We start from the raw sequence: 26,803 nt of genomic DNA, 5'->3' as shown, positions 1-26,803 counted from the left end.
GCAGTGCCACTTTGACAGTAAAAATGATGGAGAATTGGCCCCATAACTGAGCGTATTTACACCATTGTATAATAATTGGGAATATCCCTTTTTAAAAAAAAAATTAATATCTGCAGATTATTTTATCTTTTTTTTTCCCTACAGTTAAATTGTTTCAATTTTTGCAAGGTTGTTTCCACCAATCTCTCCCATCGGGAAACAATGTACTGTATTTTATATGTACCTGCCTGAAATCGGCTGGGCAAGGAGTTCGGCAAGCTGGAATGCCTCCAAGGCAAATGTTCAGATTTGTTTCAGCTTTGTATTAGTATGCTTTTTGGTAGTGTGGTGCCACCTGCAGGTCATTTTTCCTTACTACAGCTTTATGAAAATTAATGTTTAAAGTGTATTTTGTGATCACATCGTGGATGTGTGGTTTGTTTGGCTATTTTCTTTCTAAAGGGGGCAAGTTTACCTTTCAAATGGTGCATCATTTGTGTGTGTGGGTGCAGTATGAACGGAGATACAAAGTAATCACCGAAAAAGAGTGTTTTGAAATAATATAGAAGGATCAGTGTTTCATCAGCAGGAGATTTTCACTATAGGACTGGTTGTTCCCGCCTCCTAGAGTCAACTGCTCTGTATTTCCTATCACCCACCACTGATTGGCAGCTTTCTGTCAGTATGCAGTGATCATAGAAAGCGGCCAATTAGTGGTGTGGGAGGGGCTATAAAGCACTCAGCATTCAGAGTACTGCTAGATCTGCAGTAGAGAAAACTGTGATTGTGACCAACTGACGGCATGCAGACCAGTAAGTGACACATCACTAGAATCAGGGTCTCCACATCCCTGTCCCTTGATCATGCTGCTTTCAGATTACATAGCAAAAGCTTAGTGACAGATTCTCTTTAAAACGACGATCCACAGAATTAGCAAACACCAATACTGTCATGTACTGCTCTTCAGCAGTACACGTGTTTGCCTATGCTAACTGCATAATGTTGCCACTCATTTAATTTGTAAAGAAACAGTTGAGCACACAGTCATGATATTTAGGTATGGATAAATGGTGCCCCAAATGATGGTTCATCATATTTCAAAGAACATTTTGTTAGAACTTTTTTTCCAGAAACTACCCAAGGTTGACCGAAAATTAATAGAATATCTGCAGTCAGTTAGTAACCATAAGAGTGAAAAATATCTCATGGATGCTGCCAGTAAAAAATACACAATAAATCCATTCCTTAAAGCCAAGCTTGCATTGCGATAATTAAAGAGACGATTGCATACAGCAGGAGACGCTCTCTATTCCTTGGTGTGCAGTAGAACAAATTGACTGATAAATCAATTGGCCACTACTTTTTTATTGATGGCCTATCCTTAGTAAAGGCCTTCAATATCTGATCGGTGGGGATGTGACACCCGGCACTGGTGCTGATCAGGTGTTACCAGCACCTGCAGGAGCATCCCGAAGTTCTGGTATGCTGCCAAGTTCTTGAAAGCAGCAGCTCCATCATCTATATAGTGGCCGGCAGCAATATTTCAGATCCACCTCCTATTCAAAAACATACATCTATAATTCCCAGCCTTGGCCACGATAGTTTTGACCGGCTGCAATGTTCCGTCAGAATCCCAGAACTTCCGGCCATCGCTAGCATCGATGACAGCTGATCGTTGGGGGTGATGGATGTCACATTCCCACGGTATTGATGGCTTATCATAACAATAAATAATCAATAAAAAAGTTATGGCAAACCCTATTTAATCTCAATCTTTTCCTAAGCCCAACCTTCAGTGGTAAAAAACCCCCAGAACAGATCAGCAAAAAAGGATAATTCCTTTTTTCTTTGCTGGATTTCTACAAGACTTTTGTTTTAGGAACATGCAGAAAATTCCACAGACTGAAAAACAATGGGAGCAAATGTATTTCCTATTAACCTATAAAATACATCTCAAGGTTCAATGTTACTGTATGGAATGAAGTGTCAAACCTCAGCTATTCCTAGTATTTTGTTCCCTGAAATGTGCAGTCATTCCTACTTAATATCATCAAAAATAAATAAATAAAAAAAGCCTTAAGAAAACTAAAAATTGCACTTATTATTTCCAGTAATCTATGTTCTAGTTTGTTGGATTTGGAAATAAAATGTGAGTATCCTATTTGGCAAACTGTATAGATTTCCTGTGCAAAGGTCTGGGAGGCCACCACATCGAGACTTCCCGAGCAGACATAATGGCTCAGTTTTGTATGGAAATATCTTTTTTTTTGTTGTCAAAGGTTCCCCAGAAGTTTACAGAAGGGCCATCCCAACACTGTCACCCCTGTTTTGAAGTCTTACTGCAGCTGTGCTTCATAGAAAATAAATGAGTAATTCATAAATTCCCAAAAGAGAACAGAAACTTTGTCGACAAACCAGACTTGTTTGTTGGACATAAAAGGACATAAATCCTCTACAGTTCCCTAGAGAAAGACTTGAAAAGGGGAGTAATTATTATAAACCACTTAGTGCTATATGCTCTGTATCATGTTGCCGTGAGAAAGTTGGGTTTGATTGGTTCATAAAGCAGATTTCTTAAATCCTTTTTAGGTTGGTTTCAAAGGTTGTTTGTATCGTAATACGAGTATGGATGAGTAATGGTAGCACAATATACGAAAAGTCCAAAATCAAAATAAGTGATTGTATACACACATGTCTACATGTGTGTATGTATACATATATATATATTCACATTGTACAAATTCAGGACAGAAAATCATAAAAACCTCTACAGGATAGATAGATAGATAGGTAGATAGATAGATAGATTGATATACAGATAGATAGATCTATAGATAGATAGATAGATAGATGGATAGATCTATAGATGATAGACAGATAATAGATAGATTGATATACAGATAGATAGATAATAGATAGATAATAGATAGATAGATTAACATAAACTAAATCTATTTCATACTTTCCTTATCTGTCTGCATTTTCATTTACAGAATGTTTCTCTTGTTCCTTGTTACAGCCACATCATTTCACATTCCACCATCCTCCAAATGTTAAATTAATTTTTATTTCAAATAGCAAAACATGCACAAAAATGCAACTACTTAGCAAAATAATCTGCATCAATGTGTTTGTAAATATAACAAGAATAGGAAGTGAACAATCCGCCCCCCAGCAAACCATGGAGCTGTGTGCATTATTCTGCTTTTTTTCACACTGGTTTTTGACTCCCCATCATACCACTGCTGTACGTATGAATTTACCATTACATTTATAGAGTTTATAGTTTGCCAAATTCTTGGCATAATCTGTGGTCTGCAGGTTACTGGTCCATTGTGATGATAACACTGAAATAGACAAGTTAAAACAGATCTGTCACCAAATTTCAAAGTACAAACTGTGAAAATCAATGTTGGAATCCACATCAGTATAATCCGGATATTAAAGGGGTTGTCCACCACTCACACAACCCCTCCTCACAACCCCTTATGTTTCCCTTTATATAATAATAACAGCTGTGCTTAACTCCTGTGCTGGTGCTGATGGAGATGGGTCGGTACTGGTTCTGCCAGGACTCACATAACATTATGTTAGGCGATCCCTGTGGCCATGTAGCAGCCTCTTAACTCTCCCCTCCCTCAGGAAAACCATACATCTGGAGGAAGTGAGACAACAGCCGCAGTTCTCACTTCCTCTGAATGCCAGTTGCTTCAGAAGGAGGGAAGATTGTCATGCGAGCCCTGAGAAAGCCAATGCCACCACCTCTGAAATGGTGCTAGCACTGGAGGGGAGTATAAAAGGGAGCCTATCAGTAGGTCTTTGCTATTATAGAAAAGTAGGAGTAGATATCTCTGTGTGGAAACTTCCTGAAGAAGAAGCCATGAGCTTCGAAACGCGTTGAATAAACCACCCGAACACCTTATAACTATATCTGGATCCATTATTTGTCGCAGCAGCGCGGATTTTATCCACATTCATCTATTATAGGTCTTTGCTATGTAATCTGAGGACAGCATGAGGTAGGGGTTAAAATACTGGACTCAACGGTGTGTCACATGTCCGGCTGTATGGTGTTGTTTACTTAGAGTGAAGATTTAATCAACTGGTAATTAACCTTGCTATGACAAGCTGGCCACTTGCTTGCAAGTCTGACTTTGCCCGCTTCTGTGACAAACAGCTCACTGTCTATAGACTGTGTACACTGAGAGCCTGGAGTGGGCGTGGCTTGCTTTCTCAGCTCTGCTGCACTGCTAAATCTAAAAACTCTGGTGGTCAGAACGGCTGCACCCAGTAATCTTGGATACATTGTTGGATCTGGGTTTCTTTGCCTACATCAGGCTACTCTCAGATGAGGTAGCAAAAGCCTGCTGATGGATTCCCTTTAAGTAAGTGTTTAATAGTTCAGCCATAGATTGAGAGAACTCATAAGTCCAAGTATATTCAGTCTCCTCTCACCCATCTTGACTGGCAGCTGCAGCTTGTACTGAGCACTATGAGATCTTATCTGCAGCAGGAGGACACTGAGAAACTGTGAATCAGGATATGTGCTCAGAGATTTAGTGGCAAAGCGTAGGGTCAATCAGGATTCAGCAGCACGGAGCATGGACACTGAGCTGTCAATCAGGAGAGACAGTCAGAGATTCATCTTGTCAATCAGGCTAGGTGAGACAAGAGTGAGTCTAAGCTAAAAGGGATTACACAGCTGTGCTGAAATGGATTTTCAAAGTAAATACATCAGCCACATCAGGTCTACAAGATGTATTTAATACTGTTTGCAGCTTGTATGGTGAAAGATGTACTTTCAGCAATGTTACTTTAAAGTCGATCAATGCAATGTAATAACGTATGTGCAGGTCATGAATTCTAGAAACAGCGATACCTATCTTTCTTTTATCATTTAAACAGATGTTTATATTGTATATATAATTTACACTGTAGATCTAGCAGTGAGCTGCTTGTTGCCTTTAAGATCAAGGTGGTCAGAACTACAGGTCCTTCTAAAAAAATTAGCATATAGTGTTAAATTTCATTATTTACCATAATGTAATGATTACAATTAAACTTTCATATATTATAGATTCATTATCCACCAACTGAAATTTGTCAGGTCTTTTATTGTTTTAATACTGATGATTTTGGCATACAACTCCTGATAACCCAAAAAACCTGTCTCAATAAATTAGCATATCAAGAAAAGGTTCTCTAAATGACCTATTACCCTAATCTTGTGAATCAACTAATTAAGTCTAAACACATGCAAAAGATACCTGAGGCTTTTAAAAACTCCCTGCCTGGTTCATTACTCAAAACCCCCATCATGGGTAAGACTAGCGACCTGACAGATGTCAAGAAGGCCATCATTGACACCCTCAAGCAAGAGGGTAAGACCCAGAAAGAAATTTCTCAACAAATAGGCTGTTCCCAGAGTGCTGTATCAAGGCACCTCAATGGTAAGTCTGTTGGAAGGAAACAATGTGGCAGAAAACGCTGTACAACGAGAAGAGGTGACCGGAACCTGAGGAAGCAGTGGACTGAGTCTGGTGTGGAAACATCCAGAGCCACCGTGCACAGGTGTGTGCAGGATATGGGCTACAGGTGCCGCATTCCCCAGGTAAAGCCACTTTTGAACCATAAACAGCGGCAGAAGCGCCTGACCTGGGCTACAGAGAAGCAGCACTGGACTGTTGCTAAGTGGTCCCAAGTACTTTTTTCTGATGAAAGCAAATTTTGCATGTCATTCGGAAATCAAGGTGCCAGAGTCTGGAGGAAGACTGGGGAGAAGGAAATGCCAAAATGCCTGAAGTCCAGTGTCAAGTACCCACAGTCAGTGATGGTGTGGGGTGCCATGTCAGCTGCTGGTGTTGGTCCACTGTGTTTCATCAAGGGCAGGGTCAATGCAGCTAGCTATCAGGAGATTTTGGAGCACTTCATGCTTCCATCGGCTGAAATGCTTTATGGAGATGAAGATTTCATTTTTCAGCACGACCTGGCACCTGCTCACAGTGCCAAAACCACTGGTAAATGGTTTACTGACCATGGTATTACTGTGCTCAATTGGCCTGCCAACTCTCCTGACCTGAACCCCATAGAGAATCTGTGGGATATTGTGAAGAGAAAGTTGAGAGACGCAAGACCCAACACTCTGGATGAGCTTAAGGCCGCTATTGAAGCATCCTGGGCCTCCATAACATCTCAGCAGTGTCACAGGCTGATTGCCTCCATGCCACGCCGCATTGAAGCAGTCATTTCTGCCAAAGGATTCCCGACCAAGTATTGAGTGCATAACTGAACATTATTATTTGATGGTTTTTTTGTTTGTTATTAAAAAACACTTTTATTTGATTGGACGGGTGAAATATGCTAATTTATTGAGACAGGTTTTTTGGGTTATCAGGAGTTGTATGCCAAAATCATCAGTATTAAAACAATAAAAGACCTGACAAATTTCAGTTGGTGGATAATGAATCTATAATATATGAAAGTTTAATTGTAATCATTACATTATGGTAAATAATGAAATTTAACACTATATGCTAATTTTTTGAGAAGGACCTGTATATAGTAGATAGCTGAGTAGTATGCTGCAGTGATTGAGATGGATAAATGAATGCACAAATAGGAGTAATTAAATGGTGCTGCATTTGTGGCGTTCATTATGGGAACCTACTGAAATAATACCTAAAACCTATACATAAGAAAAAGTTCACATCAAAAAGAGAGCAGTATTTTTGGCACAAGTTAAGATAGGGGAGAGCTTCTCTGATAAAACGCCGCACACCAGAGGCTTCACAGAAATAGTACAGCTGTATTGGCAGCGGGAGGAGAATTGATTGGCAGAACAGTGCAGGTGGCTCATGGATTATTGAGTGGTTACGTCTGGAATATTATGCCATGAAAGAGTGGATTTTGAATTAAATTGCTGAAGAGTCAAAGGAGGATTTAGAGCAAAAGGTAAGACGCTACAAGTGGATGTTTCCTCTCTGCAGTGAAGAACATCGGGATCTGCTTATAAAGTGACAATTGTGACCATGAAGATATAAAATAGCATATTGAAACAGGAAGATTACATGAAGCTTTAAAGAACATAAATGAATACACCCCCTTTGAAAAGTAAGATTTTAATCAATATCTCACTGTTCAAATTCCCAAATTTTGAGAAGACTGAGATTTGTAGAACATTTTTTAACGCATAACGTAAAAGGTTAAAGGGAACCAGTCATGTAAAATAATGCTATTACCTGCAAACGTGAGGTTAATCTGAAAGTTAATAGCGTTCTGACACTCTGCGGCTGCCTGCTGTTGGGACGAAGTGAACTGTATTCCACTCTTTCAGTCATGGGGTTGGCACCAGCGCAGCTTCAGTTGCCGCTCTCTTCATAGAGAGTGATGGCTGTAGCCACACCCTCTATACTGACTGATAGCAGGCTCAGTAATAGAGCCAGCTGTCAGTCAGTGCCGGGGGCGCGGTTACAGATGGCCCCATATCTGCAGGTCATTAGCATTGTTTTGCACCACAGGTTCCCTTCAATAATATAACTTTCATTTTAAAAGTTAAAAATGCACAAATAAATACACCCCACATCAAAAACTACCTACATCAAGTATCTTTTATGACCTCCATGATTTTTAAGAAGAGCACCAAATCTTCTAGGCATGAACAAGTTGGTGACATATGCAACAGCTATCTTTTTCCATTCTTCAAGAATGATCTCTTTTAGAGCCTGGATACTGGATGGAGAGTGATGCTCAACTTGTCTCTTCATAACTCCCCATAGATGTTTCGGTTGGGTTCAGATCAGGAGACATACTTGGGCACTGAATCACTTTCACCCTGTTCTTTTGCAGAAATTCAACAGTGAATTCATGATACCATTGATGAAATGTAGCTCTCCAACACCAGCAGCACTCATGCATCTGGAGCACCCGCTAAAGCCGTGGGGTACTCGGGCCTGGTCAGACAGGTCTTCAGGGGGGTTGTCACAGCACCAGAGACCCGGTCCGTGGCCCTGGGCATCCAATAAAATTAAAATGAAAGGGGAATAAAGTTTTTAGGGGGTTAGTTCGTGACGCCACCTGTGGTGTTCGGCAATGGATGGCCAACGCTGCTTAAGGGGACCGCTGGGGCCAAGGGTGATGCAGCTGGGATGGTTCTGCTTCCCACAGGTGGAGCGGGGCCCCAGGGCTACCGATACTGTTATAAGGATTTTTGAACGTTGGGGTGCAGGACTGAGGGTGTGAGAAATGACTGGAGGGCACAAGGGCTGTAGTTTTCTTTACCTTTACTCGATGCTGAAGGTGCAGTCCGGGGTGTAACAGATGATACTGGGAATCCGGACAGCCTGGAAGCAACTTAGGATCCACCTAGCCAGGTGGGTTTGGAGGCCTACCTACTGCGCTGCTCTCTTAGGTCCTTGCTGCTTTAAGCTTTGCTCAAGTTCTTCTCCTGCGTGTTTCTTCTAACCTGTATGGCAGACAGCGTGAGCCTATCATGAGCACTGCCTCTTCACTGGCAGCCCCGGGCTCTTGGTCTGCTGTGGTGCCTCTGGGTGGCCAGGTAGCTTGCAGTTCCCTGCCCTCCAGATTCGGCTGTCGGGGCATACAGCACCCACACAGCCAAGGACTTTGGCATCCTATTTTATCAGTGCTCCGTTCTGGGGTGAGCTTGGTTACAGCTCCACTCCCCAGGTTCTCTCCAACTTCCCTGCTTTCAGACTACTGACTGACTAACTCTGCCTCTAGACCAGAACTTTTAGGGAAGCTCCCCTGAAACCGGCTGTTATAGCTCCCCCTTCTGGTCTGGAGTAAGGAAAGGTGTTGGATGCTGGTATTACCTGGTAAGGGGCCCCTCCTTGCTTCCAGGCATGACATCACCCCCTGTGAGGGTGGCAATGCCACTGTAGCATCCAGACTCCTGGGGTGCCACACATCCCCACATAAGGATACTATACACCATGCATTTTTCTTAGCACTTCTCACCTTTGTGACGTCATACAGTTTTTAAGCCATCAGTTCTAAAAACATTTATTCTCATCACTTCAGAGTATCCAGTATTCTTCATATTTTTCAACATAGGCCCTGGCAAATTGTAGGTGAGATTTTTTTGTGCATGGGTTTTAGGAGAGGCTTCCTATGTGGAAGACTTCCATGCATGCCATACCTCTACAGGGTATGCTATATTGCGTCAAAGAAAATACTCACCCCGGTTTGGGTTTCTACTTCTTTAGCTAACTGAAGTGAACATGCATGTTGATTTTCATCAACAATTCTTATCAGAAGACTCTCTAGTTTACATTAGATGTTAGCTTCCATAGTCAGCCTTGATGTCTCAGTAAGATGGTTTGTTTTTGTATCACTTTTGCTACAGTATTCTGACTGATATGTAAAGTTTTGCTCATGTTTTTGCAGCCTTCACCCTTCATGGGTTAGGAAATTATTTTCTTTCTTAGGTCCTGTGACATTTCTTTTCCATGTGGTGCAATTGCTGACACCGCTGAGGCAAAGCTGGGTGGGGAATGGGGCTGGGAAGAGCAGCTGTTTATTTATTTATTATGCTTTGCTTATATAGCACTATCTTATTCCACAGCGCTTTACATATATTATCATCACAATCTGAATTCCCTATCAGTATGTCTTTGGAGTGTGGGAAGAAAGGGGAGTACCTGGAGGAAACGCATGCAAACACAGGGAGAACATACAAACTCCTTGCAGATGTTGTCCTTGGTGGGATTTGAACCCAGGACCCCAGCGCTGGAAGGCTGCTGTGCTATCCACTGAGCCACGGAAGCATTTTAGCCTCATTGATTCAAACAGCGATTTCCTATTAACAACGAATCCATTGATAACTATAACTAGCCAGTCTATTCCTCCAATAGACTGGCTAGTTATAGGTATCAATGGATTCATTGTTACAAGTGTTTCATGTACATATAGACAGTTTTTGAGGGTGAAATCTTGCTGACAGATTGCTTTTGACTAGAAGTCCGAATTTGGAAACTTGTTGTATTCTGCAATGACATTACTTTACCCTTTCTTTAAACAGGTATGATTTTGTGGAGATTGAAGACCCCAGTGATGGGACAAAACTTGGACGTTGGTGCGGCTCTAATGTAGTGCCAAGCAAGCAGATATCAAAAGGAAACCAGATCAGGATACGATTTGTATCGGATGAGTATTTTCCCTCTGAACCAGGATTCTGCATCCATTACACTCTTCTCACCCCGGTAAGCAAATTCCACTTATGCTCAGTATTGCAATTAAAAGACAGCACTGAGCGTTCTGTAACCTGATCATCTTAGGTCATAAGCTCAGGGCTCTGAAAGGCCCCCAAAAACTTAATGAAAAGCAAACAACTTTCTTCAGAGTGCGATGTATTCCTTTTAAGCAAACTAAATATATACCCAGGTGTTTCACTTTGCTGATTTGGGATGTGTCAGTGATTTGAGTTTGTGGTCGGTCATGTGAAAATTCTTGCATAACTTTGTTTTCCCACTTTGCAAGGAAATTCAATATCTGTAAATTACATTTGAGTTTTTTGGAAAGTAATACCGCCTGCAACAAACAGTAACTGCCAGGGTATGATTTTACATAATACAGTATGATTATATGCAGATGGAGCTATTTTGAGCTCATTGAGCACATTTGTCATAACTTTTACTGATGCTGTACATAGTTCATTGTAGTGCACCTCTAATGTAGATATATCCTCTATCACATGGAGCTGAATGACCAATCCGATCATTAGAAAGGTAGGTGTTATTACGGGACTTGTAAACATGCCAGAATGGAGTAAAACAATCCACCAAAAAGATAAAAAGAAAAGTATTTTTATGTAACTTAATATATAAAAGGCACTTCAACAACTATAACAACCATATCAGTGACAGAGTTTTTAGAGGCAAGGAATCAGGTGCAACAAGACAAAATCAGGTGCAACACCACAGGTACAGCATAGTTAATTAGAGCCTAATGACCAGACCCATACAATAAGTAAAGTGACAGTGCATCAAGTATATCCAGAAAAGTCAGTGAGACTCCTGCAACTATGTCAGCGCTAATGTAGTAACCAGGATTTATCTACTGTGAAGTCATAGTATTCAAACATATAAGCGCTGACTATATCAGCAAGAGCATAGTAATTGCTCTTACCCATGGCTGTCCTGTAATGCTGCACACACTGCCCCAACGCGCGTTTTACGTGAACTTCTTCAGGGAGCTGATGGCTGTTGGAATTGTGGGCAGTCTGTACACATCAATATTACATAGCTGTACTCTAGCATCACCAGACATGACTGGTGGTGACTTAACCTTATTTGTACACCATATTATGGTAATAAGTGGACACTATGTGACCGCATTGGAAAGGTTAAGCTTGGCACTCCACCCGGAGTAATAATGTAAGAATTGCCTCAGCACTTCTAAGCTGCAGTAAAGACAATGGTTATTGTTCTGTCATTGTGCAATGTTCAGGGAGACCACACTTTACAAGAGGGCCAAAGTTTCGGTCCTCTTGGACACACCTTGATCACCACCTGTTAGAATCACCTGTGGACGCTCAGTGTTGAAGCACACTCGTGTGCCTCTCCACTGAGCATAAACTCTTTAACATAACATTTTCATATCCTATATGGCAGTATTGTGAGAGAAAGGAGACCCAAGTCCTTCAAAATAAATGTCTCTTATCACACAGTGAATTTTTCACTTCACAACATACTTTATCTTACTACACTTGCTTATTTATTTCTGTTAAGTTGTATAGTGTCTTCATACTGTTTAGCCTTGACATATGATAGTGATCGTTCATATTACACTTATGGACAAGGTCTGTATCTTATTAGAAAAGAAATGTTTCATATTTTCACAGTATAAGGGTTCATGCTAATGTCCGTGGGTCTCGGTCCGATCATGGACTGCAATATAGGGACTGGCCGCAGGGCTCCCATCTGGAGCATGACAGCTTCATGCATTTCTATGAGACGGCCATGCTTGGGTTGGGAGACCCACAGACAGCCCGTGCATTGCCTTCCAAGATTGGACCGAAATCCAAGGATGTCAGCTTGATTCCTAAGACACACTCCAATTTTAGACAGCAGAAAATGGTGAAAAAATATCTCAAACTAATTACAGCATCCCTGGTGATGTAAGGAACCAGAGGGGTTAACAAACTAGTGACCTCTGCACAAATAATACTTCTTAAATTAACATGACTAAAAACATTGGTAAACCGTTCCGTACGCTTTGATGCTGAATCAGGATGTGTAATGAACAGATGCAATAAAGCTGAGTATGTCATTTGGAACAAGTCTTGTAATGTTGGCTTACATCCTATCCCCACATTTCATGGTGAAAAGCAGACCAGATACAATAAAACAAGGAAGGAAAGAGTTGGTCACTTACAATATAATTGAGTCTGATGAATATAAAAAAGGAAATCTCACACTTACCAAATACAACCTTTTGCATATTTTTCTGTATTTATGTTCCACCATGAAAGCAGTATATTTCTAGGGGGAGTGTCCATAAAATTGAAGCCATGTGAACACATGATTGCTTTGTTTATAGGGATTTTAATGACCATATAAACAGCACTGAATGCCCTGACCTGTGATCTGGCCAGAAAACTCAGTTTATAAAAGGGCTATCAGAGTTATTACAGTAGCGTAGCTACTTGGGGCAGAGGGGGCCGTCACATGAAGGGGCCCACCGGGAGTCACTTCCTCTTCTTCGTTAAGGTAGAACCCCGCACATGAGGTGAGCTGCAAAATGCCTTCTCCCCTGCCTGACGGAGATTCTGCACGCTGGCCAGCACAGTGGCCAGTTGCAGATGTATGGTGCAGGCTTACTGACCTGACACCTGAGGAGCTTCTGCCAGGCTGCAGTTTTCTTCACTCCATGCTAGCTCGGATTGGTTCAGGCACGATGGTGTAAGCAGGTGCTAAGATGCAGTACGCAGGGATCGCAGAGCAATGCAATATAACAATATTATTTATTTAACAGTAAAGATGAAAGTAATCTCCTTGCAGGGAGTTAGTAAACAGTTAAAAAGAGCTAAAGGGAGAACAAGGATTAATGAGACAGTCTGAGGTTTAGACAGCACTTATGGGGACTCCCGCTGGTCCTCCTTGATGTACAGTCCAATAGGGGTTGTAGTACCAGCAACGGCCGGCATACAGACCTGAGATGGTGTCCTCTGTCAACGGTCCGGCTTCTGGCAGCAGCGGGCGGTCTCCGGTTTTACCCACTGAGATCCTAGTCCATAAGCCTGTGCAGCCAAAGTGAAAGAAGTTGCAGGTGTCCCTGTATCAAGAGAGAGCTGATGGGCTCTAGCCAGCAGAGGGAATCGCAGCTCAGTGTCCTGTAACCGGCCCACACTTCTCCTGACATTTATCTGGGTGCCCGGTGCTCTTCTCAGTCACTGTCCTGCTGGAGTGTTCAGATAAGCCTGGTCGCAGCAGGTCTCGGCTCTGCTGCACTGAGTGCGGAGCACACTGCGCACACTGCTGCGCTCTCCCTGATGGCGGGAAACTGCCTGCTACTTTGCACGCTTTCTGCTCACCTCCTAGTCCTAGTGCCCACATAGCATTTCACTCAGATACTTCCTGGTCCTGTCTCACTGTCTGCAAACTTCATCGGTAAGTGGAGATGGAATGTATTGGATGCATTAAATGAAAGTGCAGTGCCCCAGAGTCCTGGTTGCTGCAGTAGTATTATTTCTCCACCAGGGGGAGTGATATTACATCTGGAGGCAATAAAGGAGATCTCCTGTCCAGGTATCACAACTACACCACACACTTCACACTCCAGTCTACCAGGGGGAGCAAAGGTTCTATCTATTAGGCCACTCCTCACAGATAGGTAAAACTGGTGGGTTGGTTAGAAAGTGGGAGAGAAGCTAGCTGGATTCCATCCAGTGAGGATCAGATAGAAGCTGACTGGGCTTCGCACAGACAGTCAGATCCCGACGGAGTTTGGCAGAAGCTGGCTGGAGTGGGTTCCAGCCAGATCCAGACTGCAGTCTGTGAAAGACGAGGGTCCACGGAGCTGCGCCTGCCCCATGTGCGGCAGCATCCAAAGAGAGAGACATTTAAAGGAAGCATGTTGCAGTGAGTAAGAAACGAAGGCATAGCAACAAGTGGATACCAGAGAGGATAGTAGACGAGAGGAGCTGCATCCTTCTGGTGCACGTTCCGGTAGCCAGAACACTGAGGAAGTAAAGTGCTCTACGCCGTTGCTTCAGAGACTGGCAGGACAGTCAATTCCAAGTTGGCTGCCCGACCTTAATACCTAAGAAGACAGGTGGCAAATTGTGGGGGTCGGGGCGTCTCTAGGGTCCCTATAAACAAGCCTCAGGCCATCAGTCATACGGGTTTTGTTCTATCCGACCACGGGGAACAGAGAGAGAAGAGTAACAACAGTGAGGATCTCATTAGAGCTTAAGCAAGTGAGGACCTACTGTGTTGCTGTGCGCATAGGAAGGCTATTGCATTCCACCTGGATAAGGAGACTCTGGATTTGCTTTCAGACCAGCCGGACTCTGCCTACCCTGTGATCCGGTGCCCTGGACTGTGGACACTGAAGCCTTCAGTAAAAGGTAAAGAGACTGCAACCTTGTGTCCTCGTTATTCACCGCACCTTACACCATCCACCATCTACACTCTGGGAAGCCCTGGGGATACACTTCACCTGTGGGAGGTATACCATCTAGCTGCCATAACATCACCCCAGCGGACCTCTAAGCAGCGTCGGTCACCCTGACCGAATACCACAGGTGGCATCACGAACACTATCTCTTTAAAGACCTTTCCCTTTTAATATGGACGTCCCTAGGGCCACGGACCGGGTCAGCCACTATGACATCCCCGCTGTGAACCGAAGGACCTGGTGCCGAGTACCCCACGGCCCTACGGGGGGTGCTCCATAAGCATGTCATGGTCACTGGTGGATGAATGAGAGAGGATGGGGGTATTGTGGGGGGTGAATGTGAGAAGATGGGAGTAATGTGTTGGGTTAAGTGGGGGAGGGGGGACAGGGCACTGAGGGGGTGATTATTATACTGGAAGAGGTACAGATTGTGGTGACTCGCAGGGCACATGCACAGGATTCCAGTGCCATAACTGACGTGCATGGGAGGGGGGACAGATTCCATTTAAAGCACCACTCCAGCATTTTTTTAATTTCACCACTGGAGTGGCGCCTTAAAATCCAAGACCTCTACCGACTGTCAGATATTCAACTCACGTTCTGGAATTTTCATCTATTTTCACCGCTGCTCTGGTCGATCTGCTGCAGTTTGTGACCTGTCTGCTGTTCCAGTGTTTCATGGAGCGGTGCAGAGGTCTCTCATCAATGTAAGTCTATTAGAGCCTCTTTCTGGCCTCGTTCTCGCCTGTTTCTGTCTTGCATAGACTTACATTGAGCGCTTTTGATGTTGCTTCTAACTTCTGGCCAGTTTGAGCTGTGGGTCTAGAGGTGTGCCAAAAAATGGTGAATGCGCCGGAAGATGAGTATGTGACCGGGTGCAGGGGACTTGGGCTTAAAGCACCACTCTAGCAGTGAAAAAGAAAACCCCGCTGTAGCGGTGCTTTAATAAATAAATAAAAAGATTTTTTAAAAAGCCATTACACTCACCTACACGGCACTCCCTCACAGCGTCAGCAGCTGCTTAATGCTTGTAAGCAGTGCATGGCAGGGACATCATGCGCTGCTCACAAGCAGAGCGAGCACACCTGCCAGAATACTCACTGGGTGTTCATCAGTGATCACGGTGAGTATCCATTCCTCTTCAGTAGCGCTCACTGTTAGCCACCTGCTTCCTGCTGCTGCCAGCGGTCATGTGTGCCGATACTTAAGAGAAATGAATATTCTGAATATTAATTTCCTTTAAATATCGGCACACGTGACCGCCTATCCCAGCATTAAGCAAGCAGCTAACACTGCGCGCTACTGAAGAGGAATGGATACTTACCGCTCTCTGCATGAACGGTCCCAGTGAGTGTTCTGGCAGCTGGGCTCTGTATGTGAGCAGCGCGTGATGTCCCTGCCATGTGCTGCTTACAAGCATTAAGCAGCTGCTGGCACCGGAGCAGGACATTGTGAGGGAGCACCGTGAAGGTGAGTGTAATGTTTTGTTTTTTTAATCTTACCTGATGGGGCCATGGATACCAGGAACAGGATGGGGTCAATTATAAAAGAAAAAGGATGGGACCAACATTCCAGGAACAGGATGGGGTCATTTATACCAGGGAAGCCAGGAAAATGAATATGCATTGCCCTCCATGTCCATGGGCATGGAATGCAGTGCATATTCATCTCTCTTTAGCAGTGGGCACAGGAGTTAGCCGGAGCCGCCAGATCCAGCCTCCTGTGAACCGATGCTCCACCAAAACCGCTCCCCCACCTCCCCACAACAGCCAGAGCCCATACATCTGGATTATATGACACACAACCCATTTTCCTCCACATTTTGGGAGGAAAAAAGTGCATCTTACAGTCCGAAAAATACGGTATATAGCCATAGGAAGCATCTCCTGTTGTTTGCCAGCTTTAATCCATTACTCCAGTTACATCTTGATCATCATTTTTATGCATCTACACCAAGAACCTTTAACAATAAGTAACATGTTTTCTAATGCAAACCCACTCCACCAAATAAAAGCTTTATTGTTCTTACTTATGTGGTAATTGTTGATCAAAAGACTGCGGTTGCCAACAATTAAAATAATTGATGTTATTATTAACATGCACATTACGTTGTGCTGAAGCTGCATGTATTTCTAAGGAATGGTGAGCGTCTGCCAAGACCTTCAGTTTCTTATTATGGGGAATAAAATAATAGCAGAAAAATGGCAGAAGAATATATTGTTCTGGAAGGCTAAGGGGTGCCAGATCGTTTATGTGTCTGGTGTACTCATGAGGGGGCACTCTCCTGCCTCCCTTCTCCCTCGGGGCAGAAGAATGGCTGCTGATACATATCTGTGTATAAAGAAGCCATCAATCACTGTGGAAATAGGGTGGGCAGATCATTTTCTTCTTGAATATACTGAACTCAAACTTCATGTTTCAGAAAATCTCTGATGGCTCCTATTAGACAAAGAGGGAATTTATTATTCATTTATGACAATTTTCTGTAATAGAAAAGTAAAAAAATTTAATGGACAAAATATTGGAAATAAAATAAGCTTAAATTAGAATAAATTACAATATTTATCTACTCCTCATATTATGCATAGATTGACATGAACCAAACTTATTGTAAGGTGTGCACCTCTAAATTAATGTTGAGATGGAAACTGTATAAGGAAAAAGAGCGCACAAGCTGGAGATACCCTATGGAGGAGGATATGTAAGGCTGGGTTCACATTGCGTTACTGCAGTCCGTTCAACGCATGCGTTAAACGGACTGCATTAACGCAAGTGCCGAAAAAGATGGCATTATGCGATCCCGCTAGTGCAGATGCTCTATCTGAGCTAGCGGTGATGGACCCGGAAACGCTGCAGCCTGCATCCGAGGGTTCATCACAGAATGATGGCACATCGCTAGCGCATGCCCATTATGGCATGCATTGGCGATGCGCCCGATAATAGGGGTTAATGGCAGCGTTAGCGCAGTCTGACTAATGGACTGTCAGAACACAATGTGAACCCAGCCTAAGGTTGTGCTCACCTGAGCGAGTTGTGTAAGGCATAACTCCTATTAAAACATGATGTCAGCTGCTGTTGCATCGCGAGTGGGGGCCAAAATCTTCAGGAAAGTTTACCAGAATGGGTGAGACACGGTAAAGTTGGCTGTACTGCTAAAATGAAGTATCTTCAGCCAATAGTGAAGTATCTTTTTCATTCCAGGATGTGTTTCAATCATGGACTGGTGTTTTTCTAAAGTGGAAATAGGTAAAATTGGTTTTATATTTGAAAAGGACACTGTTGTTGTGTTGAAACAGGTCGTGGAATAAAAAATGTTACTTCACTATTGGCTCAAAAGTTTTAATTTCAGCAGCGCAGCCCACTTTATTGTATATCGTCCATTCCAGTTGAAATAAATGTTGGCGCATTTTACTACAATATATTCTGCTTTAACACGCTTTTTAATATTATTGATAATGAGAGAGCAGAACTGTACCTAAACCCTGCTCACCTCACATAGGGCATAAAAAGTCTGATGACCGATCCATAAACATGGTATGTATTTTTTGACTGCAATAAGTCATGATATAACCTCAACGGTTGTCAAGTTTGAGTTAGTAGACCCAAGGTCAATCTATACACTGAGGTCTGTACCCAGACCATTATGAAACTGAAGAGGCGGTGAAACGCGCGTCGAGGTGCGTTCCAGCAGGTTATCCTTCCCCCATGCAACATGACTGCAGGTAGTTATTGATGGTTATTTATTGCGGTATTATTGTATGTGCTATGATTGAGGATTGATATAATTAAGTAATGTACTTTTGTTATGTCCACTGAGCATGATGCACATCTACTTATTTCGAATTAACTTGCATTTTTTTCCAATCTCATTATATACTTATATAGGTGACTTATTAATTATGATCCTTTTGCTCTTTGGTTTGGACATTTCTATTTGAATTTCTTCTCGCATTAGCACAGGCATTAGGAATTTAGCCAGATATACATGTGGTTTGATATCTATTATAGTCATTATTATGCACATAAGCAATTTTAGATCTGGGCTTCCTTTACCTGGGGGTGATATCTGCTTCTAGCTTTGTTGTGTCTAGTACCCCAATATATTGAATCCTATTGAATACCACTTTTTTATGTGTTGTTTTAATAAAATACATTTTTTATTCTAATATTTCTGATTCTACTTCTTCATTTTCTTTATTGGTAAGTAAGTGTTTGCTTATGAAGGGATCAATTTATTATTTGTGAGGAATTTCATTGGCTTTTTATAATGCCTTTTAATATTGTTGATAATGAGAGAGCAGAACTGTCTCTAAACCCTGCTGACCTTACATAGGGCATAATAAGTCTGATGACCGATCCATAAACAGGGTATGTATTTTTTGACTGCAATATGCCAATGGTTGTCGAGTTTGAGTTAGTAGACCCAAGATCAATCTATACACTGAGGTCCGTACCCAGACCTTGAATGTCAGAACGTGGAACTGACCTAGCACACACACGTTTGTCAGCTCCTATATTTATATTATTATTGGATTATCTGAGAATAGACTAATTTCGGTGTCAGGTTATTTCATAATCAGGCAATCTGGGTTAGAAACGTTTAGAAGGCATTTCAGCTGAAGTTGACACTATTTTATTTATACCATGTTGCATCCCTACATAAATGGAAATAATAGCTTAAGCAGATATTTGACCTGAAAAGACTTCTTCATTAGGCGATCACTTTGAATTACTGTCCAAAGTCGACTTTCCATCACGTGTCCGTGTTTACAATCTGCCTACAAAGCTCTCTATATAAAATCCTGACAATAGAAAGGAATTGAGCCATTACATTATTCTGCAGGGGTTGATTGTTGCTTTATCAGCCGTTTACTGTCTTTTAGTTTTAATATGGTCCTGATGAACAATAATTTTGTTTCCCCAGCTTTAATAATATATTTCCCAGACCTTTTTAATTAGCATAAATCCCCCTTGTAAATCTGTTTGTCTGGGGATAATGGTGTAGAAATGCTTTCATGCTTAGGTAATGCAACCTGTAACCTACAGCAGATTGTTTGAGCATCAGCTATGGAAATGTACTTCAATATGACAACTGTACAGACAGAAATGGCAATCATGTATTAAACTGAATACTTCTGAATAGACACTGAACATACATAGAAATATTTTATCATATGGATTTTTTTCCAAAACATTAAACTGTTTTTTCAAGTGTAGACTTTACATATTACCAATTATTGGCACATAATTGTTGTCTGTGATGGCAACAAAACCTCGAAGTCTGAGTAAGTGTACCGTTAGGACATCGGTAATATATAAATATTGCTGTATACTGTGGCCACAGTAAAGAATTGCAAACATGCGGACCATCCTAGACCATAATGATCTGTTCCTAATGATTCCAATACAGTCACCTTCTCTCCACCCCTTGTTATGTGGCACCATGAAATATCCAGACGTACATTTGCATTGCATATTCCACAAAGCAAGTACTCAACGATATACAGTATAGTACATATAAATGAGGCTTTCAAAATCCCATATATAAAAGCCGAAAAAAGCAGCCAAGTAATAGAAGCATGTTGTGGAATTTCGAATGTGCAGAATGCTCGTTTTGTTGCAAAGCCATTGATTTCCATATGTGCAATACTGGAAAAATGTGGGTTTTGTGGACCTTCCCCAAGAGCTCGTGCATTTGACAACTTGCAAGGTGCATGCTGCCAGACAGTCTCCAGTGGGTGCCGGATATGTTGGAAGTATTATTGTAGAAGTCATAGAAGAATGCTAGCAAAATAAATGCTTATGTGTTCCACTATAAAAACATATGACATGGTTTGTGACTGTCTAGTCTAGTTTTATCCAAAGGCCGAGGTCACACTTTCATGTGTAATGCGAGAAACTTACACGCGTCTCTCGCATCAATACCCGGCACTGCCGCCGGCACTCAGGACCGGAGTGTGCAGCGCCGGGTATTGATGCTAGAGACTCACGCGAGTTTCTCTCATTACACTCGCAAGTGTGACCTCGGCCAAAATATAGCACTAAAGCGACAGTATATGGATTCCAACAACTCTTAAACTGCTTCCACAAACTCCACTTTGCATGTCCCAGGAAAGGCGTTGATGTTCATAAGTGGAAAAGCCATATCAACACCTGTGGGACAGTACCCAGGAAAAAATCAGTAAGTAGGGTAGAATTAGTCATGCCAAGCAGGAGCAGTAAAGCTGGGCGGTGAGCCAAGCAGAAGAATCAGACATTCAATTACTGTATTTTGATGACAAACTGGGCAATAAGGGTATTTACTCAGTTGACCATGGAGACATGTACAGACAAAGTGATCTCTGAGTTCTCTTATTCTAAATTTGCAGTTATGATTTTAGCCTGTGTATTATCTAGATCTGAACTATTAGGACATTTTGAACATTGTTGTTATTACTTCTTGACTTCCTGCGTTGAATATATTGGTACTGTATTACTGTTGAATACATTAACTCTAAGTATGCCGTCTGCTCAACACCTGCTTTACTTTAAGTGAGTTTGGCCATCAACAGATTATAAGATCTGCTAAATCATGTTTGAACATGTTTGATTAATTGCAAGGAGAGGTGTGCACAGTGGAGCCCAATCGCTCTTTATAATTTAAATTAAGGAACTTGTGATTTCCTTTGATCTTGGAAAATCTGCCATGATTTTTTTGTTTACCAATGGAAATCTTGAGCTAATTTCATCTAGTGCACGAAAAAGTGAAATAATGTTATAGTGAACATTATATGGAGCTACTTGTGTAGCCTTGGTCAAGTTCCTCCACCTCACAGTCACTATTAAAATCCTTTAATCATTTTCCAAATCTCTAAACTGGTGAGCAACATGGGAAAAGGTGAAAAATACTGTTGCATGCATAAGAGTATATTGACATTAGTTTTCTATCACACGTCAATGGTTCCAACGGTGCTTCCATCTAAAGTCCTGAAACATATGATTCGGGGGGAGCCCCTGATGGTGTCATTGACTTTGATTAGGCAGATGGCATCACTTGGTGCTGTGTTTCACTTCCATTATGGCAGTGTACACCTTCTTGATGCAGACTCAAAAACATGGTCGACTATATTAATAAATATACCTGATAAACTCAGTTTGCTACTTCCAACAAGCCCTTTTAAAAATTGTATGAAGATGCAATTTATTCTTGTGATATATGAAAAAATAGGGTCGTTACATCATATGCTGGGGCAAACCTTCATTGACCTAGAATACAACAAACTCAGAAGAAAGAGGCTGTTATCACTGTGGCTTTGCAGAGACATGATTCAACGTTAATGGACTGTGAAAACCTAATTTACACCTTGACGTGGTCTTTAAATATCTTGAGATCCTAACATTACTTTTACTGAACCTTACCTAAGTAATTTCTCACATCTCAGCTAAGGCGTAAAAACATATCAGCTATGTTATTTTGACAAAATAATTAAAATTAGTCTTCTTTTATCTTACTAGACACAAATGCTGACCCTCAGGCACAGCTTAAAATGGCAGCTGAGGACTTGGAAGATGATAAGCTCAAAGACACAAACAGTGTAATTCATTTTCTTTCATTTTCTTTCAAGCTTAAACTACAGTGTTCTTTCATTTTTTAACTAGTGTTTAGCATTTAAAGGTGGAAGTCAGTCTGTGTGAGTCTGTGCTGCGTCTGGGATTGTATCACTGACTAGCGTGAATTAAATTAATTTGGTTCAAAATGACCATTAGGCATGCTTCTGTATACAGCATGATATATTATAGCATAAAGAGGGATCCAGAATGGATGCATCATGATTAGGAGTGGAAACACCGCAAATACATTGATCACTGGGTTGGTCTCTGACCATCCAGTCATGGATTATGTACAGGTGCTTCTCACAAAATTAGAATATCATCACAAAGTTAATTTATTTCAGTTCTTCAATACAAAAAGTGAATCTTGTATATTATATAGAGTCATTACAAACAGAGTGATCTATCTCAAGTGTTTATTTCTGTTTATGTTGATTATTATGGCTTACAGCCAATTAAAACCCAAAAGTCATTATCTCAGTAAATTAGAATAATTAAGAAAAAACATCTGCAAGGCTTCCTAAGCTTTTAAAAAGATCCCTAAAGGTACCGTCACATTAAGCGACGCTGCAGCGATAGCGACAGCGATGCCGATCGCTGCAGCGTCGCTGTTTGGTCGCTGGAGAGCTGTCACACAGACCGCTCTCCAGCGACCAACGATGCCGAGGTCCCCGGGTAACCAGGGTAAGCATCGGGTTGCTAAGTGCAGGGCCGCGCTTAGTAACCCGATGTTTACCCTGGTTACCAGCGTAAAAGTTAAAAAAACAAACAGTACATGCTCACCTGCGCGTCCCCCAGCGTCTGCTTCCTGACACTGACTGAGCTCCGGCCCTAACAGCACAGCGGTGACGTCACCGCTGTGCTTTCACTTTCAGTTTAGGGCCGGCGCTCAGTCAGTGTCAGGAAGCAGAGGCTGGGGGACGCGCTGGTGAGTATGTGCTGTTTGTTTTTTTAACTTTTACGCTGGTAACCAGGGTAAACATCGGGTTACTAAGCGCGGCCCTGCGCTTAGTAACCCGATGTTTACCCTGGTTACCAGTGTAAAATATCGCTGGTATCCTTGCTTTTGCTGTCAAACACGGCGATACACGGCGACCTAGCGACCAAATAAAGTGCAGACCTTCTAGCAGCGACCAGCAATTTCACAGCGGGATCCAGATCGCTGCTGCATGTCAAATACAGCGATATCGCTATCCAGGTCGCTGCAACGTCACGGATCGCTGGCGATATCGCCTAGTGTGACGGTACCTTTAGTCTTTTTCAAAAGGCTCCACAATCATGGGGAAGACTGCTGGATTGACAGATGTCCAGAAGGCAGTCATTGACACACTCCACAAGGAGGGTAAGCCACAAAAGGTCATTGCTAAAGAAGCTGTCTGTTCACAGAGTGCTGTATCCAAGCATTTAATGGAAAGTTGAGTGGAAGGAAAAAGTGTGGTAAAAAAAGATTGTTAAGAAAATGCCATTCAAAAATTTTGGGGAGATTCACAAGGAGTGGACTGCTGCTGGATTCATTGCTTCAAGAACCACCACACACAGATGTATCCAGGACATGGGCTCCAAGTGTCGCATTCCCTGTGTCAAGCCACTCATGACCAATAAACAACACCAGAAACTTTTTACTTGGGCCAAGGAGAAAAAGAACTGGACTGTTGCTCAGTGGTCCAAGGTGTTATTTTCAGATGAAAGTAAATTTCGCATTTCATTTGGAAATTAAGGTCCCAGAGTCTGGAGGAAGAGTGGAGAGGCACACAATCCAAGCTGCTTGAGGTCTAGTGTGAAGTTTCCACAATCAGTGATGGTTTGGGGAGCCATGTCATCTGCTGGTGTAGGTCCACTGTGTTTTATCAAGACCAAAGTCAGCACAGCTGTCTACCTGGAAATTTTAGAGCACTTCATGATTCCCTTTGCAGACAAGCTTTTTGGAGATGGAAATTTCATTCTCCAGCAGGACTTGGCACCTGTCCACACTGCCAAAAGTATCAATACCTGGTTTAAAAACAACAGTATCACTGTGCTTGATTGGCCAGCTACCTTGCCTGACCTTAAACCCATAGAGAATCTATGGGGTATTGCCAAGGGGAAAATAAGAGACACCGGACCCAACAATGCAGATGAGCTGAAGGCTGCTATCAAAGCAACCTGGGCTTCCATAACACCTAAGCAGTGCCACAGGCTCCGTGCCATGCCACATTGATGCAGTAATTGATGCAAAAGAGGCTCCAACCAGGTATTGAGTGAATTTACTGTACATACATTTCAGAAGGCCAACATTTCGGATTTTAAAATTCTTATTTCAAGCTGGTGTTATACATAATGATGAGCAAATAGTGAAATAATCGGATTCGGGAAAATTGGCACAAATACCTTCTAATATCCGTGCATTCGTACCGAATAACGGATTTATTGCAAGTCAATGTGAAAGCCAAATATTTTTCTGCTGGACGCAACAAACAGGTCTGGGAGCATGGGAAAGCTTAAATGGATGGGAAAGAGCTAAAACTAAATGGGAACAGCATGGAGAAGATGCATGCATGCCTTTCTGACTGGTACTGTGCACAGGACCTGACAGGATAGAAAATACAGATTACATACAGTAAATGCACATAGAATGGGTGCATATACAGATGTCAGTGGCACACATATATATATATATATATTACATAGATAGAGGAAAAGCCAGCAATGCAGCAACTGTGTACTGTAAAATCACAGCAGGATCTGACAGGAAAGAATAGATGGACAGTAAATACACATAAAATAGATATATATCTGGCAGTGGCATATACAATTAGTACAGTGTGTGTGCAGCTTACTGTACATGTATTTATTAAAATATAATTTTTCTGAAAAAAAGATGTTGTGTGCTCACGCGTAATTTTCTTAACCAACAGAGGGAAAGCCGATGATTGGGGGTTTAAAGCCTGGGAATGGGGTAATACCCATGGAGGCTATTACTATCAGCTCACAGCTGTATACTTAGCCTTTACTGGCTATTAAAGTGGGGAACCCTAAAAAAAATGATGCAATGCCCCCTATAATTAATAACCAACAAAGGCTATTCAGACAGCTGTGGGGTAATATTAATAGCCTAGGAAGGGGCCATGGATGCTGCCCCAGGCTAAAAACATCAGCTCTCAGCCGCCTCAAAAAAGTGCATCTATAAGTTGTGCCAATTCTGGCACTAAGCCTCTCTCTTCCCACTTGCCCTGTAGCGGTGGCAAGTGGGGTTCATATTTGTGGTGTTGATGTAACTTTTGTATACTTAGGTAACATCAAGCGAACGGCAGAGTGATGGAGAGGTGTCTATAAGACACCTATCCATTACTAATCCTATAGTTACATGGAAAATAAAGACACAGCCAGAATAAGTCTTTTATTAGAAATAAAACAAAACACAGTTTTCAATTTTTATTTAAAAATAACAAACACAGTTACACTCGCATAAAGCCTAATTCAACTGAATCCCTTGTCTTCTGTAAGAAAATAAATATAAAAAACAACCATATCCCTCACTGCTCCGTTGTACTGTCCCACGCCGTAATCCATATCTGGGAAATAAATAGTTTTCAACCTTGTCGATGCCAAGATTGGACCGTACGGGCTGAGATGCACTGGTGAATGAGCTGCTGTGAGCGCAGCCACAGTGACTAGCAGTGACGTCACAGAGGTTACCGCCAGTCAGTGAGACTGCGTTCCCAGCTGGGCTGAACTACAGTGATCTCATCACCATAGGAAAAAGTCATTGATGAGGTCACTGCAGTTCAAGGTTAGTGACTTCACCGCAGATCATGGCGAGAAATTCAAATTACCTCCGGTCAGTGGTGTCAGCTATAGTCCCATCAGCTGACATCAGTGACCGGAGGTAAACTTTATACCTTTGATCACAGCTGAGCACTCACGCTGTCTTTTGACAGCGTGGTAACCGCAGCTCTCTGACCGGTGGGGATAATTTCACTGCCGATCAGAAGCGGTGTTTGATGCGCTGTGACAGTGCAACAAACACCCGGTGTTCGGGCGAGCAAATCACAATAATGCCGCACCAAAGATGGTGCCGGCATTACTGTGATTGGCAATCAAATAAAGTGCCAAACATGCTGGGCTGGTCACCCGAATATACCGAGGCGAATACCAAATTACTCACCGAGTAACAAATAGCCCAAATACCGTACTATTTATGCAAGTAACGAATAGTGCCGAATATATTCTCTCATCCCTAATTATAAAGTATTCTAATTTACTGAGATAATGACTTTTGGGTTTTCATTGACTGTAAGCCATAATCATCAACATTAACAGAAATAAACACTTGAAATAGATCACTGTTTGTAATAACTCTATATATGAGTTTCACTTTTTGTATTGAAGAACTGAAATAAATTAACTTTTTGATGATATTCTAATTTTGTGAGAAGCACCTGTGTATGTCTCATACCCTGCTTTGATATGATTTTAACCCTCACTACTTGATTGAATTTCATTCATCACCAATAAAAGAACATTTTCTTCCATGGAGCTGGATCCCTCTTTATGCTATTTCCACTGCGTCCATGCAAAGATGTTTCTCCGTGCTCCAGAACTATTTGGAAATAAATGA

General features: G+C 42.0%; 1 protein-coding gene across 2 annotated transcripts in view; it reads left to right on the top strand.

Moving 5' to 3' along the window:
- PDGFC (platelet derived growth factor C) overlaps window positions 1-26,803 on the top strand; it is a 392,151-nt gene that overhangs the window by 244,890 nt on the left and 120,458 nt on the right. For both annotated transcript variants that reach the window (XM_077279398.1, XM_077279399.1), the window contains exon 3: window positions 10,019-10,199. In XM_077279398.1, the coding sequence (XP_077135513.1) occupies window positions 10,019-10,199 (181 nt within the window). The remainder of the gene's footprint in view (window positions 1-10,018; window positions 10,200-26,803) is intronic.

The sequence above is a fragment of the Ranitomeya variabilis genome, chromosome 1, assembly GCF_051348905.1.
Source record: "Ranitomeya variabilis isolate aRanVar5 chromosome 1, aRanVar5.hap1, whole genome shotgun sequence".
In the NCBI taxonomy this organism is placed as follows: Eukaryota; Metazoa; Chordata; class Amphibia; order Anura; family Dendrobatidae; genus Ranitomeya; species Ranitomeya variabilis.
Note: the sequence above shows the minus strand (reverse complement) of the source record. Positions and strands in the feature narration are given on the sequence as shown.